The sequence below is a fragment of the Pantherophis guttatus genome, chromosome 5, assembly GCF_059756535.1.
Source record: "Pantherophis guttatus breed Tessera chromosome 5, ASM5975653v1, whole genome shotgun sequence".
Taxonomy (NCBI): domain Eukaryota; kingdom Metazoa; phylum Chordata; class Lepidosauria; order Squamata; family Colubridae; genus Pantherophis; species Pantherophis guttatus.
Genome location: NC_142067.1, coordinates 84,325,722 through 84,345,825, shown reverse-complemented (window position 1 = coordinate 84,345,825; position 20,104 = coordinate 84,325,722). Strand labels below are relative to the sequence as shown.

At 42.8% G+C, this 20,104-nt stretch overlaps 1 protein-coding gene across 4 annotated transcripts in view; it reads left to right on the top strand.

Annotated features, from left to right (window-relative positions):
• The first annotated feature begins 19,359 nt into the window (after positions 1–19,359).
• The window catches only part of GLRA2 (glycine receptor alpha 2), a 294,664-nt gene continuing 293,919 nt past the window's right edge, over positions 19,360–20,104 (top strand). For 3 of the 4 annotated variants that reach the window (XM_034435018.1, XM_034435011.1, XM_034435037.3), the window contains exon 1: positions 19,360–20,049. In XM_034435018.1, coding sequence (XP_034290909.1) covers positions 19,982–20,049 — 68 coding nt within the window. In that variant the 5' untranslated portion in view covers positions 19,360–19,981. The remainder of the gene's footprint in view (positions 20,050–20,104) is intronic. The other variant, XM_034435027.1, reaches the window with a different exon arrangement.

Sequence of the window (20,104 nt, the reverse complement as noted above, 5' to 3'; positions counted from 1 at the left end):
TTTTCCTTAGTTCTAGGTTGGTCTTCTCCTTGATTAGTTTCCATCCATTGCTTGTTGTCCTGTCTTCAGGTGCTTTGGAAATAGGTTGACCCCCTCTTCTTTGTAGCAGCCCCTTAGCTTTGCTTTGAGAATGTCAGAGATGAGCAGGAGAGTTGCTCTGTTCCACTTGCACTTATTTTAAATTTAAAAATGTAATGTGTTAAAGCAGAAGTAAAGCGGAATGGTAGAAATCATCTTCATGGATTAGTGAGGAGGGAATTTGCTTTCTGGAAATATCTGCCCACTTGGCAATAATATAAATATTACACTCACAACATTCAAATTATACATAAAACCTTAAATAAATTTCCTGCTTCTTGGATTACAGATAACCAAGCAACTACATTTGGAACCAGAAACTTGGTTACATGAAGTGTTCATGAAGTGAAACATGATTTTATGATTTTGCTTCAGCTTTCCTCTGTTTTGTAGACCTGTGAAAATCATAAATGTGAGGATTGGTCTTAAAGTTACTTTTTCTTCACTGTCATAACTATGAACAGTTGCTAAATTTATTTATTTATTTATTTATTTATTTATTTATTTATTTATTTATTTATTTATTTATTTATTTATTTATTTATTTATTTATTTATTATATTTCTATACCGCCTTTCTCCCGTAGGACTCAAGGCGGTGTACAGTCAAGAAAAATATAGACACACAAACATCATAAAATTGCTAATTAAAATTGTTACTTAGTTTGGTCAATTAAATAAAACCCAGAATTAGATAACATTTAAAAAATCATTCGTATGTTTGTATGTTTAGCCCTGCCTGTTGGAACATCAGGGTCTTGAGGGCACGGCGGAAAGCACGGAGATCAGGGATATTCCGTATCTCCGGGGGCAGTTCATTCCAAAGGGTTGGAGCCCCCATAGAGAAGGCCCTCCCCCTGGGAGTCGCCAGTCGACATAATTTGACTGACGGTACCCTGAGTAGTCCCTCCCTGTGAGAACGAACTGGTCGGTGGGAGGCTATTGGTGGCAAAAGACGGTCTCGTAGGTACCCAGGTCCTAAGCCATGGAGCGCTTTAAAGGTGATAACTAACACCTTGAATCGCACCCGGAAGACCACCGGGAGCCAGTGCAGCTCGCGTAGGAGAGGTGTTACATGGGCGTAACGAGCTGCGCCCATAATCACCCGTGCGGCTACGTTCTGGACCAGTTGGAGCCTCCGGGTGCTTTTCAAGGGGAGCCCCATGTAGAGAGCATTACAGTAGTCCATACGGGAGGTAACTAGGGCATGAGTGACCGTGCGCAAGGCGTCCCGATCCAGAAAGGGACGCAACTGGCGGATCAGGCGAACCTGATAAAAGGCACCTCTGGCCACGGCCGTCAAATGATCTTCTAAAGATAACCGTGAATCCAGGAGGACACCCAAGTTGCGGGCCCTCTCTGTGGGGAGCAAGATCTCATCCCCTATTGTCAGTGATGGTACCAGCTGACTATACCGGGACGCCGGAAGCCACAGCCACTCGGTCTTGGAGGGGTTGAGTCTGAGCTTGTTTCTCCCCATCCAGATCCGCACGGCCTCCAGGCAACGGGACATCACAGCAAGGGCATCATTGGGGTGGTCTGGGGTGGAGATGTATAGCTGTGTGTCATCAGCATACTGATGAACACTCACCCCAAAACCACGGATGATCTCACCTAGCGGTTTTACATAAATGTTGAACAGAAGGGGTGAGAGGACTGACCCTTGCGGCACCCCACAAATAAGGTGCCTCGAGGTCGACCTCTGTCCCCCTGCCAACACAAACTGTGAACGGTCAGAGAGGAAGGAGGAGAACCACCGAAGCATGGTGCCCCCTATTCCTAACCCCTCCAGCCGGTGCAGTAAGATACCATGGTCGATGGTATCAAAAGCCGCTGAGAGATCTAATAGGACCAGGATAGAGGAGCAACCTCTGTCCCGAGCCCTCCAGAGATCATCCACCAATGCGACCAATGCCGTTTCTGTGCTGTATCGTGATCTGAAGCCCGACTGGAACGGATCCAGATAGACAACTTCATCCAGGTATCGGGGTAGTTGTCGCGCCACCACACTCTCAACAACCTTCACAACAAAGCGAAGATTGGAGACTGGACGATAATTTGATAATATAGCCGAGTCCAGGGAAGGCTTCTTGAGGAGGGGCTTCACAACCGCCTCTTTCAAGGCGGCGGGAAAGACACCCTCACTCAGAGAAGCATTTATAATCCCCTGGAGCCAGCCTCGTGTAACCTCCCGGGAGGCCAGTACCAACCAGGAGGGACACGGGTCCAATAAACATGTGGCAGCGTTAAGCTTGCCCAGAATCCTGTCCACGTCCTCAGGAGCCACAGAGTCAAACTCTTCCCAGATAACGCTCTCAAGACCTGCCCCCGTCTCCTCCCCTGAATCTACCCAATCGGAGTCCAGGCCTTCCTGAATCTGAGCGACTTTATCATGCAGGAATTGTACAAAATCCTCAGCTTGACCCTTTAAGGGATCTTCCCGTACCCCCACCTGAAGTAGGGAGCGGGTCACCCTAAACAGCGCAGCTGGGCGGTTCTCTGCAGATGCAATAAGAGCGGAGAAGTAGCTAGACTTCGCCGCTCTTATCGCCACTAGGTAGGTCTTAATATAAGATCTCACCTGTGTTCGGTCAGATTCAGATTGGCTTGTCCTCCAATCACTCTCCAGGTGTCTTTTCCGACGCTTCATCTCTCTCAGCTCCTCAGAAAACCAAGGAGCTAGACGAGATCGGCATCGGGTCAGAGGCCGCAAAGGCACGACGCGGTCCAAGGCCCCAGTAGCCGCCCTGTCCCAGGCGACCACCAGGTCCTCAGTCGAGTCGTGAGCCAGAGTCTCAGGAAATGGCCCAAGCTCCATCAGGAACCTTTCGGGGTCCATCAAGTGCCTGGGACGGAACCATTTGGTTGGTTCCGTCTCCCTGCGGTGGGTGGAAGTGACTTGAAAGTCCATGTGAAGGAGAGAATGATCAGACCATGACAAGGGCTTGATGTCTATATCCCCTATTCTTAGATCATTCTGATCTGTCCCCGTACCCACACACACACACACAGCCAGTCGAGGGTTAAGGAAACACTTTGGAACGCACCCAGTTCTTATCTCCCACTTGGCAGCGATAGACACACCGTCTGCCAAGTGACTTTATTTTCAAAGTAAAACAGAAAGACAAATACTCAAGAGTCCAAATGTCCAACACTTTAAATCTTTCTCTCAGCAGCTCCGGACGAGGCTTTAGTGACTATCCAAGGTTTGCTTTGTTCGTCACAAAAATCCTTGACCACCACCCTCTATTATATAGTCTCTGGGGTGTGGTCCAGTGACTCAGTTCTAATCCCTAGCACGCCTCCTAAGCTGCTGCAAACGTTTATCACGCCTTCGGAGGCATGCGTCCAGGAATGATGTTTCTTTATCACTCTGATCCGAATCAGCTGTCTCCTCTCCCTCAGCCAGCACTTGAGACAATGCCAGAGGGGAGGGGCCTGGAGAGGGAGGCCTGGCTGACTCCTCTTCCTCATGCTCGGAGCTTTCTTCCTCCGATGGGACAGGCTCAGAGGGCGGGGCCACAACACATTCAGCCACTCATCAGAGACAAAAATCAAGTCCAGAGTGTGATTCCCCAAGTGGGTGGGGCCTTGAACTACCTGGGTCAGGCCCATGGCCGTCATGGAAGCCATGAACTTCCGAGCTGTCTCCGACATCTCACCAGCAGATGGCAGGTTAAAATCCCCCATAACAATAAGTCTGGGGGTTTCCACCGCCACCCCGGCTATAATGTCGAGCAGCTCAGGCAGGACCGCTGTTACGTGGCAGGGAGCCAGGTACGCAATCAGTAGGCCCATCTGAATCCCCTGACCCCACTTCACAAGGAGGGACTCACATCCAGCTATCTGAGGAACAGTGGCCTCCCTCGGGCAAAGACTTTCTCTAATGATTGCTGCCACTCCCCCACCCCTTCCCTGAGCCCTTGGCTGATGGAATGCACGGAAACCTGGCGGGCACATTTCCACAAGGGGAACTCCTCCCTCCTGGCCTAACCAAGTCTCCGTAATCCCTGCCAGGTCAGCACCCCCCTCTGAAATAAGATCATGAATGAGGGGGGCTTTATTTACCACTGACCTGGCATTACATAACATCAGCCGTAGACCCAGGGTCTGAGACTCTGAACAACCCGGGAAACGAGCAGTGCTTTGGGGGTCGGAGTGGGCAATCGCTCATAAACATCGAGTGCGCACTCCCGAAACATAATATGGCCCCCTGCAGCCGTCATATCTGCCCCTCCCACTTACTATACTAATGCCCATCGCTTCATCCCCCTGCATCCTTGTCAGATTTCTGTCCCCATCCTCCCCACCATGATTATCAGACCCATTACCCCTTTCAGTGGATTTATGGATCCCCCCAGATCCATTCCCACAATCCCTCCCAGAACCCCTTAAAATAGAACTTAAAGATTTATCTAAAAAACCCCAAAGCCGTCGGTTTTTTGCAAACCACCTCTCAGGGTTCCAAAACCTGTCCTCAAGGGCGGCCCTTGATAACTGAGAGGGCCAGACATGCGAGAGGGGGGAATCTCGCAGTGCAAGGAGCTCCGCAGTTGAATACATCAAAGATAGGAGCGAGTTGAAGGAGATGAAGGATCATTTTCTTCTAAGAGTGTTAGAGATGGTTAAGACAGGTAATTTAAAATAAGGGAGGAAATAGATGTAAAAGGGAGACCAGTATGTTACAAATGTCAATACATCGGAACATCATCGCCCTCTCACAACGATGGGAAGTCTTGTGGTTGTAGTAAGTCCATCCAAAGGAAGTGGGGGTAGAGGTCTCAAAGGGTCGTCCTCTCACAGCGACCAAACCATTTGAAACAAACAAAGAGAAGGTGGTCTATCTCCCCATAATCCAAGACTCTTGATGTCTGTATCTCCTCCAGTCCTGATACCAGCGATGGCCGAGGATTAGATCAAAAAAGTAAGGCAGAGCCATTGGACAAAGTATTTAGGGTTAAATAATCAGGGTAATCTTGGGGGAATAGGTGGTAAATAAAGCTGCAGATCGATCTAAGATTGTAAGTTAACGCTGAGTGGTCGTAATAGATCTAGATCTGATAAAGGAGAGAGGGACAGTTGAGGGGGAGAGTAAGTCATCATCTCCAGTTTGTAATTCTCAGTCCCTATCCATCACCTTGCTCAGGCTACTTAGTTCAATTAGTTTAATAAGTCCTCAGAGTTTCAAGAAAGAGGAGTGCAACAGATCCCTAGAGGTTGAAGGGATCTTAACATTTATAGCCTTTGCAGCATTGCCCTCTCCTCTATTAACAATGAGGGCTTCCTTGCAGCCTCCTGGTGTTGCCGTCGCCGTCGCTGCCATTAGCGCCATTCCCCTCGCCATTGTGGTAACCCCCCTTGCCATAGACATCATCGCCGCCGTGTTGCTACATGCAGCGCCTATTAGCCCAGGCATCATTATCAACACCCTATCTGGAGTCGCTGTTGCCACCGTCTCGCCAACCATTTCATCAGCTGTATTAGAGTCAGTGGTTGACCCGGTCATGACAGCCAGGTTTTGATGTTGACATCCTCCCCACCGCCCTCAGTCTTTTTACTGACAAACAGCTGATCTTTGGGCTCGGCTTGGGTTTTATCCTTGGGCTCCATCCACAGCTCTATTGAGCCGAAAATACCTCAGCTTGCTGGGAGGGGGGTCTGTGGATGGTTAATTGACCCCCACACTCTTGAAAATGTCTCCTAGCCTCGGAGTTTCAGCTCTGAGCTGCCATTTTGTTTTGCAACTGTCAACGGAATTGAGAAATGAGAAAGTCACTAAACAAGAACTATCTGTACAAAGGGAGCATCTGGCACTTTGTACTTGTTGATATAATAAAGGCTGGTACACTAGACTGGGAGTCTGTGAGTTGCCTAGTTGTGGCCTATAAGAATAAAAATAATCAATGACTAAACAAACTGGAAATTAGGTGAATCAACTATCCTTCAGGAAAACATTGGTTATAGTAGTAACATGGATATAAGACAGACAAAAACCAGATAAGAAATTTGATTATGGATATGACTCAAAGGAACCTGGGTTAAATACGTTGTAGTAACTAAGAGCTTTCCACCAGATGACCCTCACATGGTGTGACCAGTCAGTCATGTGACCAAATGATCACATAAAACCTATAAAAGCAGAAGAGAACTGAAATAAGACACTTCAACCGATGTTCCACTGATGATGTCACTTAGCCTGATGATGAAACATTCAGAAATAAAACAACAAGCTTGGAAAACAAACCAACAATAAGACCTTTCCTTACAGTTTTCCCTTGGATGTCCTCTTCATGAGCTCTAGATTCATATAACCCTACTGCAATTCTTGAGATTGCTTAATAGAAAAAGAAGTGGGAATGTTTACATGAGTAGTTATTTAAATGGTTAATTGTTCCCTTATCCTGGCAATACAGCTGAGGTTTGTTTTAAAGTGAGCTTAATGTTCTTCAATCTGAATTAAAGTTAATACTTTGTATATTGGTGGTTTTCTTTTAAAGGATGAAAAAGTAGTAATTTTAGACTTCATTTTTGCTCAATTGCATTTTTTACCATACAGTTCAAGAAGCATGCTAAACTCAGTCCATTGTCACATTGCTCTCAGCTCCACACACTTTTTACCACATTTTGCTATTGCTCCTTCATATTATTACTATTTTTAATTTTTAGTATTATTAAAAATAATATTAAAATATTAAAAAAAGACTCAAGAGAAATTAATATCCAAAATTATGGAATGCGCTGAGATGGATAAACTTACCAAGGAGATCCAAAGAAAGGAAGAATCTGAATATTATCTGGTCTGGCAAAAATGGTATAAATGGTTAGAGGGAAGTGAAAAAAAAAGAGAAGAAGAAAGAAAGAAAAATTAAATAAAAGAAAAGATATCAATAAAGTAAAATAAATGTTTACATCAAATGAAATTTAAGAAAGAGACACGAGATATCAATAAAATAATATCATTATATAAGGTGAGAGAAATATTGTATATTGAAGAATATAGGATATTGATATTGTAACAATTCAGATATTATAGGTAGATGTTATAAAGATGATGTTTGTTGTAAATTGTTTTACTTGCATTTATAAATGTATTATGTGGTTTCTTAAATTAATAAAAATTTTAAAAATTTAAAAAAAATAAAAATAAAATAAAATATTAAAAAAAGATTGTATGGTTAATGCAACTAGTATTTGATGTTTTTTAAAAAAATATTTATCTGACCTCTAAAAGAAAACATGAATCTGAATTCCTAAGGTTAGTTACTAACATAGCCTCACCAACCTCTGAGAGCTATTGTGAGGAGAAATTGTATTGTTTACTGTGCTGTGCATGCTTCAAAAATAAATACAAAGAAATGTTCCAGGATCTCATCTAACTGCAGCACTGGTTTGCTATTCATTAAGGCAGCCTAACTATTCTTCCATATGAACCTGAAGAAAAGCTTCCATTTTTTTTGGTACAGTTGCCTTAGTCTTTGTAAATGGATTTTTCACAGAAGCAGCATCTTTTTTCTATGCTTGTATTAAAAAGCTGAAAATGGCTTCTACTTAATAAACAGCAAGGAGGTGCTGTGCTCATCGAAAGTGGGAAACAGTTCTTCTGAAACATTTTTGAGATGTGCAGCCCTATTTACAAGGAAGAGAAAGAGCATGCATAATTCAATTGAAAAAGTAATTTGATTCAATAATGTCATATTATAAAAGATATCTCTTGGAGCAGCTGATATCCCACAATTTCTCTTACATTTTTCCCAATTGGTATGTATACTTCTGCATTTATTCTCTACTTCCAGGTGAACTGAATTTTTAATTCAAATCTAGACATACTTACTCAAAAGTTTGGAAGCTACACGTAGTCTATGGACTGTGAGTTTCCTGACATAATGAAAAGGGTCCAGTGATATTTTTAAAAAGACATTTCTTCCTTTCCTAACTAAGGAATTTTAGAATGATTGGACCAACCCCATAATCCCCAATAGACAACTTTAGTTCAATAGACATATTTCTTGGTGCTTATGGGACTTAAAAGTGCTCTTAGAAGACTGGAAGTGCTCCAAGATAGGCTTTCAGAGCGAAAATGTCCTTTTATGACACAAGATACTCCATGCAGCTCAAAATAAAGAATGAATTTTAAAACAGAAGCCACAGCTTTTTTACACATCATCCTGAAAGTAAGTCCCATTGAACACACTGTGTCTTAAATCATATTAAATATTCATCCATTAAACATGGTTTTAAAGGAAGAAATATTTTTGTCTCTATTTTGCTTTCTCAAACAAAATGCAATATGTTGGCAATAACACAGTATTTGACTATGCCTTTAAAAAACATTGCCCATGAAACTGTGCATTTGGATGAGCAAAAAAAATTTCTTGTAACTCTTGTAATCCCTACTCATGGGGATTTACACCTGCCAGCTAGGCTTATAATTGTTTATGATTTCTTGCCTGCCACTAAAACATGGCAATGCCCCAAAGATTTTCACTAAAATGTCCCCCACTCTCCAGTTAAGATTTATTCCAGTCTGGGATTGAATTGGAAAAGTATAAAGAAAAGACCCAGTGTCACTTTCACATCTTCCGTTCTGGCAATAGAAGGAAGTATGATTCCTAAAACATTGCAGATGCAATGGAAGTAGAGCATATAAGTCATCCTGTTCTGATAGGTTGAAGATACATAAGCCATCTCTGTGCCAAATGAATAATATAAAGTATTTCCTGATTAGTGAAGATAGTTTTCTTCAATACTACAGAAAGGTCAACCCATAAGCATATTCAGCATTCTACAGTTGTAAGGTCTGCAATTCAGTGCTGTAAGCATCTTTCTTTAAAATTCAATATTCTATTCCCCACTTTTTCTATAAAATTGAAGAAATGTAGATAGGAGACATGACAGTAGCTTAGCTCCACAACACATTGAAACTGTTTTAAAAATGAAAGTGAACGTATCTGTCAGTGTTACTGCTTGCATAAAAGTGCTGCTGGAGAGAAGGCTTCCTAGTTTAGAAAGATTAGAAAGATTTTACAGCAAGATACAATAGGTATTCCTTAAGGGAAAAGGAATATAGTATTGCCAAATAATTTTTATTGTGATTTGGGGGAGATGGGAAGTCTAGAAACACGAAATATAAATACAATATATAAATACAGTATATATAAATAAATAAAATGTTGCATTGCTTTGACCTTTCGCTAACTCTGGGTCCTAACTTATATAATAATAGCCTTGATAAATAGTAAAAATAAAATCACCTCCAAACAAAACTCAATATCTGGTAGCTTATATGAAAGTCCAGTTTTCTTGGCATGTTAAGAAAGTAGTTTTCCAATGCCCTCTTCCACACTTTTGTTTTAAAAAAAATGGTTCCAGTCTATATAATCCTGAAATCCCAGATATCCCAAATTGATTAATTCCCCCCAAGGAGAGGGACGCTTAGAAAAATTGTGGTTTCAGATACTCAGCCTATGAACCCTCATACCACATGAGGGTTTAAAAAAAAACTTTAAAAAGCAGCATATTCACTCTGCTTTTTGTGATCACATATCACAAAAAGATATTTAAACAAAAATTCTTTAAAACTTTCGTCAGCAATGGCTGCTAGATTAGATAGACAGACAGACAGATAGATAGATGACAGAGAGATAATTTTCATTAAAGACTTTTTAAATGGAAGATAAAAACTAATATAAACTGATATAAAGTAAGAAAGAGAAAATAAAATCAGAGAGGAAGCTAAAAATGCAAGAAAAGAGAAAAAAGTAAAAGTAAAAACTGAAGAAAAATATACAAAGAAGTACAGTAGTTTACAATCTTCTTAACAGCAGTTATAAGTACAAATTTACCTCTTATTCTACTCAGTTACAAGGTAATTCTCTTCTTTCTATATCCTGTCTAATCATAAAAGCCATGAATCATAAGTTCATTTTTTATTTTTCCAGTCAGCAGTTAATGTAGTATTGTCTTTTTTCTCGTCAAAATTAGCCATCTCAACAAGTTCTATCATCTTCACCAACAATCCCTCCATTCTGGATAGTGTTGAATCTTTCTATCTTCGGGCATACAATAATCTTACTGCAGTTATCATGTACGAAATCAAAATTCCGTGACTGTTTTTCAACTGTTTGTCCATCAGTCCCAGATCTCTGATCTCAACTATTAATCTTTAAAATCCTCTGAATCAGTGTATGTACCATATTTTTTGGACTATAAGATGCACCAGTGTGTAAGACTGTCAGGAATAAATGCCTTGCCTCTGACCCAGGGCTAGAGGCATGGAGGCTGGGCAAGCCAGCCCCCAAGGTCCACCCTAATCCAATAACCCCTCCTTACCTTAGCCACGCCCAGGGGGTACTTAAGGGTCAGCCATGCGGTCCTGCTTCAGTTCCAGACTTGTACCTGCAATGATAAGATGCTTAATTAATAAACAATACCTGATTTAAAGAATACCTGCTTATGGAGTTATTGGGCACGATCCTTGAACACATTTAACAATATGGTAGCAGAGGATGGTTTGATAGCCCAACCCTAATACTCCACAACATGCAAAGGACCACGACAGACAGGGTGAATACCAGAGCATTCACCAAGAAGATGGCAGAACGACCTGCCCAACCCGAAACCACGCAAGGAGAGGCACCAGAGACGAGCGGCCTACTCCACCACCCAAGCACCCCGGCAAGAAGTGACAAGGGGTGGAAGAAGCACGAGACCTCAAAAGAAGAAAAACACGACATAAAGATAAAACTTCCAGAGCTGATAGATTCGTCACAAAGCAACACCAACCTCATCGCGGAACTCTGGTCAAAGGCTGCGAAGCAGCGAGTGAGGAAGATGAAGACGAATCCGACTACAGCGACGAAGATGCGGTAAGGGAGGACTTCCCCCACCAAAAACCCACCGAAAAGGCCGAAGGAGACTTCGCGCCCTTTTTACGGCGGCCATCTTGGGAGGCGGCATCATCAAAAATGGCCGACCACCCACCAATGGATTCCCGAGATTTAAATCTCATGTCGGGAATCGGGGCCTACCCCAAAGTAACCGACCAAAACCACTACAAAAAATACAAAAAACAAGAAAGCCCAAAGCCAAAACCTACAGGCTCGCCTACCGAGCCCGAAGTCAACCAAGCCATCGAATTAATCACTGCGGCCCTGGGGGTCAAAATGAAACTACCGAACACGCACCCCGGTGCTAGGCCAAAATGCAAAGTGGACCCTAGCGCGAAGAGGGCTGACACCGGCACCCACCCTGGGGAACTGACCGCTTCCGCATGGACCCAGGGCCACCCAGAGCTCCCATGGAGCCTCCCCTTAAAAACGGGACACCGAAGGCGATGGGACTACTCACCGGACCGACGACCGGGACCAGACCCACGGCCCACGGGGCCATCCGCAGGCAGGGGATGTCCATCAGCGGGCAGGGGACTCGGCCCGACACCCGGAGGCGACACCCACACAAGGCCGGGCCATCCGGGACTATTCGCGGCCCCAACGAGACTTCCGACATCCACCGACGATCCTCACCGCTTCCCGAGGCTCCAGACGACGATCTGCGACGATCCCGAGCAAGTGAGGCCGACCAAGAAGGAACCGGAGGCCCATCCGGAAGGTTGGGGCCTTCACCCGGGAGCTGCAGGGACGAGCGCCTCACTCCACGGCGGCTGGGGAGAAATGAACCTCACGCATGCACAATGCATCCCTGTAAGAGAAACGGAACAAGACATAGAGCTACACCGACGCAAGCACATAGAGACAAGTCAGTTCAGATTTGCCACAGCCGTTCCTCTGCCTTATTGTGAGTATCCTTATGTGAGGAACCATGGACAGCGACATAATGTAAGTAATTTAACTTACAATTCAGGGACTTTGCCAAGTGACTTTCCAAAACTAAGACTAGATGGGGAGAATTTCCTGGACTGGAACCAGCAACTCCAGGTCACCCTGCTAAAGGAAGATCTATTATCCCTAGTCATAGACCCCCCAGAAAAACCCTGGACTTTTGAATTAGATTGCATCCACCATAAAGCATACTGCATTGTCATTGCCAGCATTACCCCCAGTATTTACCCCAGCATTAACCACCACTTGACTGCTCTGGAGGTAATACAAAGGATGCACAAACTATTCTACTGTCAAAGTGTAGCTAGCACCACCAGGTTATCCAGGGAATTCTATGCCACCAAACATAAAGCAGGGACCCCAATGAGCGAGCACCTATTGTCACTAAACACCACCAGAGCTCAGCTGACACAAAGGGGGGAGGTCATAAGTGAGAGAACCATGATAAGCATCATTGTAAATTCTTTAGACCCCAGTTGGGACACATTTATCACTCAGATAGACAACCTAGGGTCAGGGAAACTCTCACTGGAACTACTAACAAGTAAACTAATAGCTGAAGACAGTATCAGGAAAGACCGTTTACTGAGCCGCAGAGAGCAAAGGCCCAGCAGGAAGGCCGAGCCACAGGGCAAGAACTATAGTACCATAGAGTGTTACTTATGCGGGTCAAGGAACCATTACAAAAGGGACTGTCCCAGAAACACAGGGGACAGGGACAGGCCACATAGAAGGGACAGACCAGAATAAAGGGCAAGGCACACTAGTGGACGCTCGCCAGAAGACAGACACAGGCGTAGGGATTCCCCTAGCCCCAGGGACAGGAGAAACCACAGGGATAGTTCCAGGGAAAGCCAGACCGGATCACTGTATGGCATAGGAGATCAAGAGCGACACATAGGCCAGGACAGGGAGGAAGGCACATGGCTGTTGGACTCAGGGGCCACAAACCATACCACTTATGACCGTAACTTACTAACCTCATTCACAGATGAAAGTTTTATTATAAAAGTGGCTAACCAGAACAATGTGCAAGTAACAGGCAAAGGCAACGCATACGTGCCAGGGATAGGAGTAGTGCAAGGAGTACTATTAGTACCTAATATACCCTATAACATTCTTGCCACCCTAAAACTAAGCAAGAATAACAATGTTGAGGTGACATTCAAGGAAGGAAAGGCACAGGTAACTAGAGGGGGCAAAAGAATAGGGAAAGTAGTAATCAGTGGGGAACTGCCATTCTTCCAACCAGTCAGGGACAAGCAACCAGAGGTAAACAATCACCAGAAGGTCAAACCCGACAACCCAGACCACACAAGTGGAGAAGTAGAGGGGGTTAGTCACGCACACACCACCGATGACACAAGTAAACAGGGGACTCCCAGGGGAGGAAAGCCAGCAATAGGTAAGCCAATGCATGACAACTGTGCCCACCTGTTACACAGAAGACTAGGACACATTAGTTTTCCTGTGGTACAGAAGATGATGGAATGCTCTGAAGGTGTAAAAATAAAGGATTGTGAGAACTATCTCGAATGTTCTATTTGTAAGAGCTCTAAATTAAAAACCAAATCTAGGCCCAAAAAGTCAGTACGCACAAGCAATTCTATATTCCAACTCATACATATGGATCTAGTGGGACCCCTAAGACCCTCCATCAAATATAGGAAGAGGTACTTCCTGACCATAGTGGATGATTTCAGCCGCTATGGCTTCGTATACACGCTAAAACACAAGAGCGAAGTATTCCAAAAATTTAAGGAATTCTACGCAAGGGTGGAGACACAACATGACACCAAGATCAGGCAAATAATGACAGACCGGGGGTCTGAATTTTTATCAAGCAACTTCTCGCAATGGCTAAAGACACGTGGGATAGTCCACTACACGACTTCTCCATTTTCCGCTTTTCAAAATGGCGTGGCAGAACAAAAAAATGGGACACTGCAGACCATGATGAAGTGCGCACTAGAGGATGCCGGCCTAGGGCAGCATTTCTGGTCAGAAGCACTCATTTATTCGAACTACACTTTAAACAGGTTATGGACCAGCGTACTAAACAAAATTCCATACAAGTTAATGTACCAAAGGAAACCACAGGTGTCACACTTACACATATTCGGGGTCACAGCAGATGTGCACATCCCCAAACAATTGAGACATAAGGGAGACAGGGTATCCAGAAGATTGAGGTTCATGGGGTATGAACCAGGGACGAAGGGATATAGGTTCATAGACAGCAACAACAATTTTGGGATATCACGAACAGCTGTCTTTCACGAAAACGCCAACTGGTCCAAGATACACCTCAACGAGGTGTCCCTTAGCAAGGACGGACCAGGGGATGATCAAAGGGGGAAAAGGCACCAAACAGGAAAGGGTACAGAGCAGGAAAAGAGCAAACCCAAGAGACAGGAAATACCTGTGAAGGGGTGGAAAGAAAACCACCCACACATCAAAGTGGACTCACTCACAGAGAAAGAAGCTAGGTACATGCACGACACAGAGACACCCCCCGACAGGCCAATCAGGGCAAACAGGGGTAAAAAGCCAGAAAGGTTAGGAGACTATGTGTTATCCCTCCACACTAACCAACTAACCCCCAATACATACGAGGACGTACTGAAGTTACCAGATGAGGAAAGAGAAAAGTGGGAACAAGCCATGGAGAGGGAAATGGACAGTCTGAGGGAACTAAACGTATACACTCCCTCCAATGTCCCAACAGGGAAAACGGCCATAGGCACCAGATGGGTCTACAAAATTAAAACACTAGAGAGAAACAAAGCACTCTACAAGGCTAGGCTGGTGGCACAGGGGTTCGCCCAAAAATACCCTGATGATACACGGAAACGTACTCTCCCACAGTCAGGGCTGAAAGCGTAAAATGTGCGTTGGTTATTGCATCACTACTTGGGTTAGAAGTACATCAATTTGACGTGCAAACCACTTATCTGCACGCCGAGCTCGATAAAGAGATATATGTGAGAGCGCCACCTAGCCAAAACATCAGGAAGGGAGAAACCTGGATCCTAAACCGGAGCCTGTATGGACTCAAACAGTCAGGGAAACGTTGGTACGAGTGCCTGTCCAAGACATTGAAGTCTATGGGATTCTCAGCCACCTCGGCCGACAACTGCTTCTTCATCAAGAAGTCAGACAGTTCCCTCGAGTATGTTTTAATATACGTGGACGATATATTGTATATCGGTGACAAGTCTAGCAAATGTAACGACTTCGCCAATGAGCTGGGAAAACATTTTACACTAAAGATACTGGGTAAGGTAGATAAATATTTGGGGGTACAAATCACAAGAACAGACAGAGGTTTCCAACTGTCACAGAAGGACAAGATTTTGGAACTTATACATAAGTGCAACATGACAAACGCCAAGGGGTGTGAAACGCCAATGCAACCGGACTTCTTGAAGGACATGTACAATGAGGCTGAGGTGTTCAAGGACAACACATTATACAGATCCACCATAGGCTCCCTATTATACATTGCGAACTGGACCAGACCAGACATCGCACTGCCAGTCAACTTACTATCACGACATGTAGGTAAGCCCACTGTGTACCACTGGGAAGCCATCAAGAGGGTACTGAGGTACCTAAAACAGAGTTCAGATACTTGCCTATCACTAGAACCCAAGAACACCACAACACCCACACTCACGTACTATGCAGATGCTGACTGGGCTGGGGATGTGAAATGCAGAAAGAGTACTTCAGGTTACGTATTCTTTTTAAACAACAGCCCAGTACATTGGTACACAGGTAAGCAGGATCTGGTAGCCACATCAACAACAGAGGCCGAATATATTTGTTTGTCCAAGGCCGCCAACAACCTGGTCTGGTTCGATGACCTGCTATCAGACATATGGGCCGAACCGAACTATCCTATTATCATGCACGAGGACAATAAAGCCGCCATGGAAATATCTAAGGCTGAAGCAGTGGGTCAAAGATCGAGACATATCGATATAAAATACAAACACGTTAGACAGTTCGCAAGCATAGGGTTCATAAGAGTTGTACATTGTGATACAGAAGAACAAACAGTGGACATTCTAACCAAACCATTGCAAAATAAGCAGCACACGTACCTAACATCAAAATTAGGTGTCCTCCTGAAAAAGACACCTCAGGTATGCACCACACAAGGACACCTCGGCCAGGCATTTAGAGGGGGTTTTGTCAGGAATAAATGCCTTGCCTCTGACTCAGGGCTAGAGGCATGGAGGCTGGGCAAGCCAGCCCCCAAGGTCCACCCTAACCCAATAACCCCTCCTTACCTTAGCCACGCCCAGGGGGTACTTAAGGGTCAGCCATGCGGTCCTGCTTCAGTTCCAGACTTGTACCTGCAATGATAAGATGCTTAATTAATAAACAATACCTGATTTAAAGAATACCTGCTTATGGAGTTATTGGGCACGATCCTTGAACACATTTAACAAAGACGCACCAAGATTTTGAAGAGGTAAGTAAGAAAAAAAGGTTTTTGCCTTCCCTGGCCCCCAGGAGCACTCTGCAGGCCTCCCAAACCCTCTGCATGCCCCATTTTTCACCCATTTTTGTGAAAACGCAAAGGGTTTAGGAGGCCTGCAGAATGCTTCTGGGGGCTGGGAGAGGGCAAAAATGCCCCCATTTTTACAAAAAATGAGCAAAAAACAGGCCCGTTTTTAGCAAAAATGGGAGTGTTTTTGCCCTCCCTTACCCCCAGGAGCACTGCAAAAAATGAGCAAAAAATGGGCCCATTTTTTGCAAAAATGGGATGAGCAGGGCGGGGCTTTGGGAGGCCAAAAATGGCTGTATTCAGTGTATAAGACGCACCAACATTTCCACCCTCTTTTAAGGGGGAAAAAGTGTGTCTTATACTCCAAAAAATATGGTAATTAAATCCAGAATTTTCAAACTTTTGTACATGTCTACCAAAGATGACAAAATGCTCCTTCTTGTTTACACTTTTAACATAAATTTGAAGTGACTTTATACATTCTAGACATTTTCTCTGGTGACATAAGCAATGGCTTCTCATTTTTAAGATAGTATTCATTCAGAAGATTAAAGTTTTGGAATCTCTTGTGAAGATCTCATGCAATTCAGGTATTGGTAACATGTTTATTGGAGTTTAACGACAAATTTCAGCAGGAAATTGTGCACTGTCTTTATTTTATTTATTAAATTTATACAACACCCATCTCACTGTCAAGTGACTCAAGACAGCTTACAACAAGCTAGAAACTAAAATATAAAATGTTAAAATAATAAATATTACAATTGAAATTAACAAAGATAGCTAAGAAAGAAGCAATATAGATATGGAGATAGAATCTTCTCTTAATCCACTAGCCACCTTGAATAAGAAACATCCCATTGAGATGTTATCATTATTGAGACCCAGCACTTTTTGCCTACTTTGAGTGGCAAATTCTGGAAAGTGAAGATCTAACAAATCAGGAATTTTTTAGTTTACCAGATTTAACAGATTAACAGAGTTGGAAGGGACCTTATAGGTCATCTAGTCCAACCCCCCACTCAAGCAGGAGACCCTATACCATTTCTGACAAATGACAATCCAATCTTTTTTTGAACGTCTCAAGTGATGAAGCTCCCACAACTTCTGAAGGCAAGCTGTTCCATTGATTGATTGTTCTCACTGTCAGAAAGTTCCTCCTCAGTTCTAGGTTGAATCTCTCCTTGGTCAGTTTCCATCCATTATTCCTAGTCTGGCCTTCAGGTGCTTTGGAAAATAGCTAGACCCCTCCTCTCTGTGACAGCCCCTCAAATACTGGAAGATGGCTATCATGTCTCCCTTGGTCCTTCTCTTCACTAGACTAGCCATGCCCAGTTCTTGCAACTGTTCTTTGTATGTTTTAGCCTCCAGTCCCCTAATCATCCTGGTTGCTCTCCTCTGCACTTTTTCTAGAGTCTCAACATCTTTGAGTTGAGATCTTTGAAATGACTATGTCATTTGGCTACACCTCTGTTGTTTCTTGGTTTTGCTCATATTGTCTAATGGTCAGTGTGATTGATTAGGAAAAATTATGATTTAGTACAGAAGGAACAATTTCAAAACAAAAATTACAACTTCTTGCTATTTAAGTGCACATTCCTTCCTGATATTTCCAACCTTGAAATCTAATTTATATTATTATTATTATTATTATTATTATTATTATTATTATTATTATTATTATTATTATTATTATTATTATTATTATTATTATTATTATTATTATTATTATTATTATGATAGAGATCTAATTTCTTTCCATTAATCCTGAAAGTACACACTCTCTGTCTTTCGCTAAAATTACTCCTGTTTTTTTTAAGATAAACATAGTATAAGATATTCCATAGATATAGAAGATGATGGTAGAATACAGATACTCCTCAATTTACAACCATTCTTTTACTGACTGTTTAAAGTTATAACAGCATTGAAAAAAATGACTTACAACTGGTCCTTGCACTTATAACTGATGTAGCATCCCCATAGTCACATGATCAGTAGTCAGAGCTTGGCAACCCACATGCATTTATAACATTTGCAGTGTCCTGGGATCATGCAATAATCATTTGCAACTTTCCTAGCTGGTTTCAGCAAGCAAAGTCAATGGGGGAAACTAGATTCTCATAATGACTGCATTATTTATTTAAGAGCTGCAATGATTTGCTTAACAACTATGGCAAAAAAGGTCATAAAATTGGATATGACTCACTTCCTTAACAACTGCCTTGCTTAACAACACAAATTCTGGTCTCAGTTGTGGTCTTAAATTGAGGACTACCTGTAGGTGCTATTCCTAACTTATGTTTTTCAATAGAGACATGCTGTTTTAGAAGCTTACATAGAATGTTTTCATTCATCACATTTAGTTGTTTTTTTCTGAGCAGATTGCTATTACCAAATATGTGTTTATATTCTTTTTTTTCTCTTTCCCAAACTTGTAAGTCTCTTTTGCTGTTTGTTTGTTTATTTGTTTGTTTGTTTCTGCACCTTTCTTTGCTCAGTTTCCTTTTCCAGTTCTACTTACACTTCGTAAAGAAGTTGCAAGATATTATTTCAAATTTTGGACTTTGTTTTTACAGTCCTCATTTCTCCCTCCCTCCCTCCCTCCCTCCCTCTCCCTCCCTCCCTCCCTCCCTCCCTCCCACCCTCCCTCTCTCCTCTTCACTGTGATATTATTCCCTGTGCAATTTCTATTATTAATCCTCATCCACTAATGGATAATCCACTTATCTCAGCATCAATGAATCCTATTGTACACATGTACCTGCTATTCTATAATAAGAATAGAGGATTTTTAAAACAGGGAATGGGACAGCAAAACTACGACCCTGTTTCTTGAAGAGAGAACGTTTCTTAACTCCAGTCACGTTTGATGGAACCAGAAGCATGCGCACAAGCTGAGCCTGGAGCTGTCCAAGTGCTGAAATTTATAGTCAGTGTGTAAGATCACAGCCCTCCTTCATTCCGGCACAGGGAGTGTAGCATTTTTCCCTTTCTTTCTTTTTTGAGCACAACATTAACCATGCATCTTTGATATTTACAACTTGCTAATAAAGAAATGGATGAAAGGCAAATAGCCTCTCTCCCATTTTGACAATGCTTTAGACAAATACTGATTTGTAAACCCAAGGGAACTGTAGACAGCTCCGGAAGACAGACCAACGTGGCAGCATTATTCTCATCTCCATAATGTTAAGGTAGAAAAAAATTTGGTTTTCTTTTGGGAGGGTGGGAAGATATTCAACATTTCCAAAAGAAGCTTTACAGAGAACTGGCAATTCCAGATGGTCGTACCTTTTGTGTTGGCTGCTTGGGAATGCTCTTGGGTTCAACCTAACCATGATTTTAAGGACTGATACTTTGGATGTTTTTTTTATCTCCAATGTATGCAAACACAGATCTTTTCTTTCTGATTATAAAGAAATTTAAATAATTACTGGATTTGGAAATTTAGAGAAGACAAGTACTTTCTGACAACCTCTTTTTATTGATGCTGGAATCGTTTCTGGAATATTTTTTTCTCACATTCAATACAGAAAACAGGAGGAATGAACCGACAGCTAGTGAGCATTTTGACAGCCTTGTTTGCAGTTTTTTTAGAAACATATCATTTCAGGTAGGTAAAATCATTCCTTTTTTGTAAGCCTCTATTAAAGATGCAGGGATTTAGA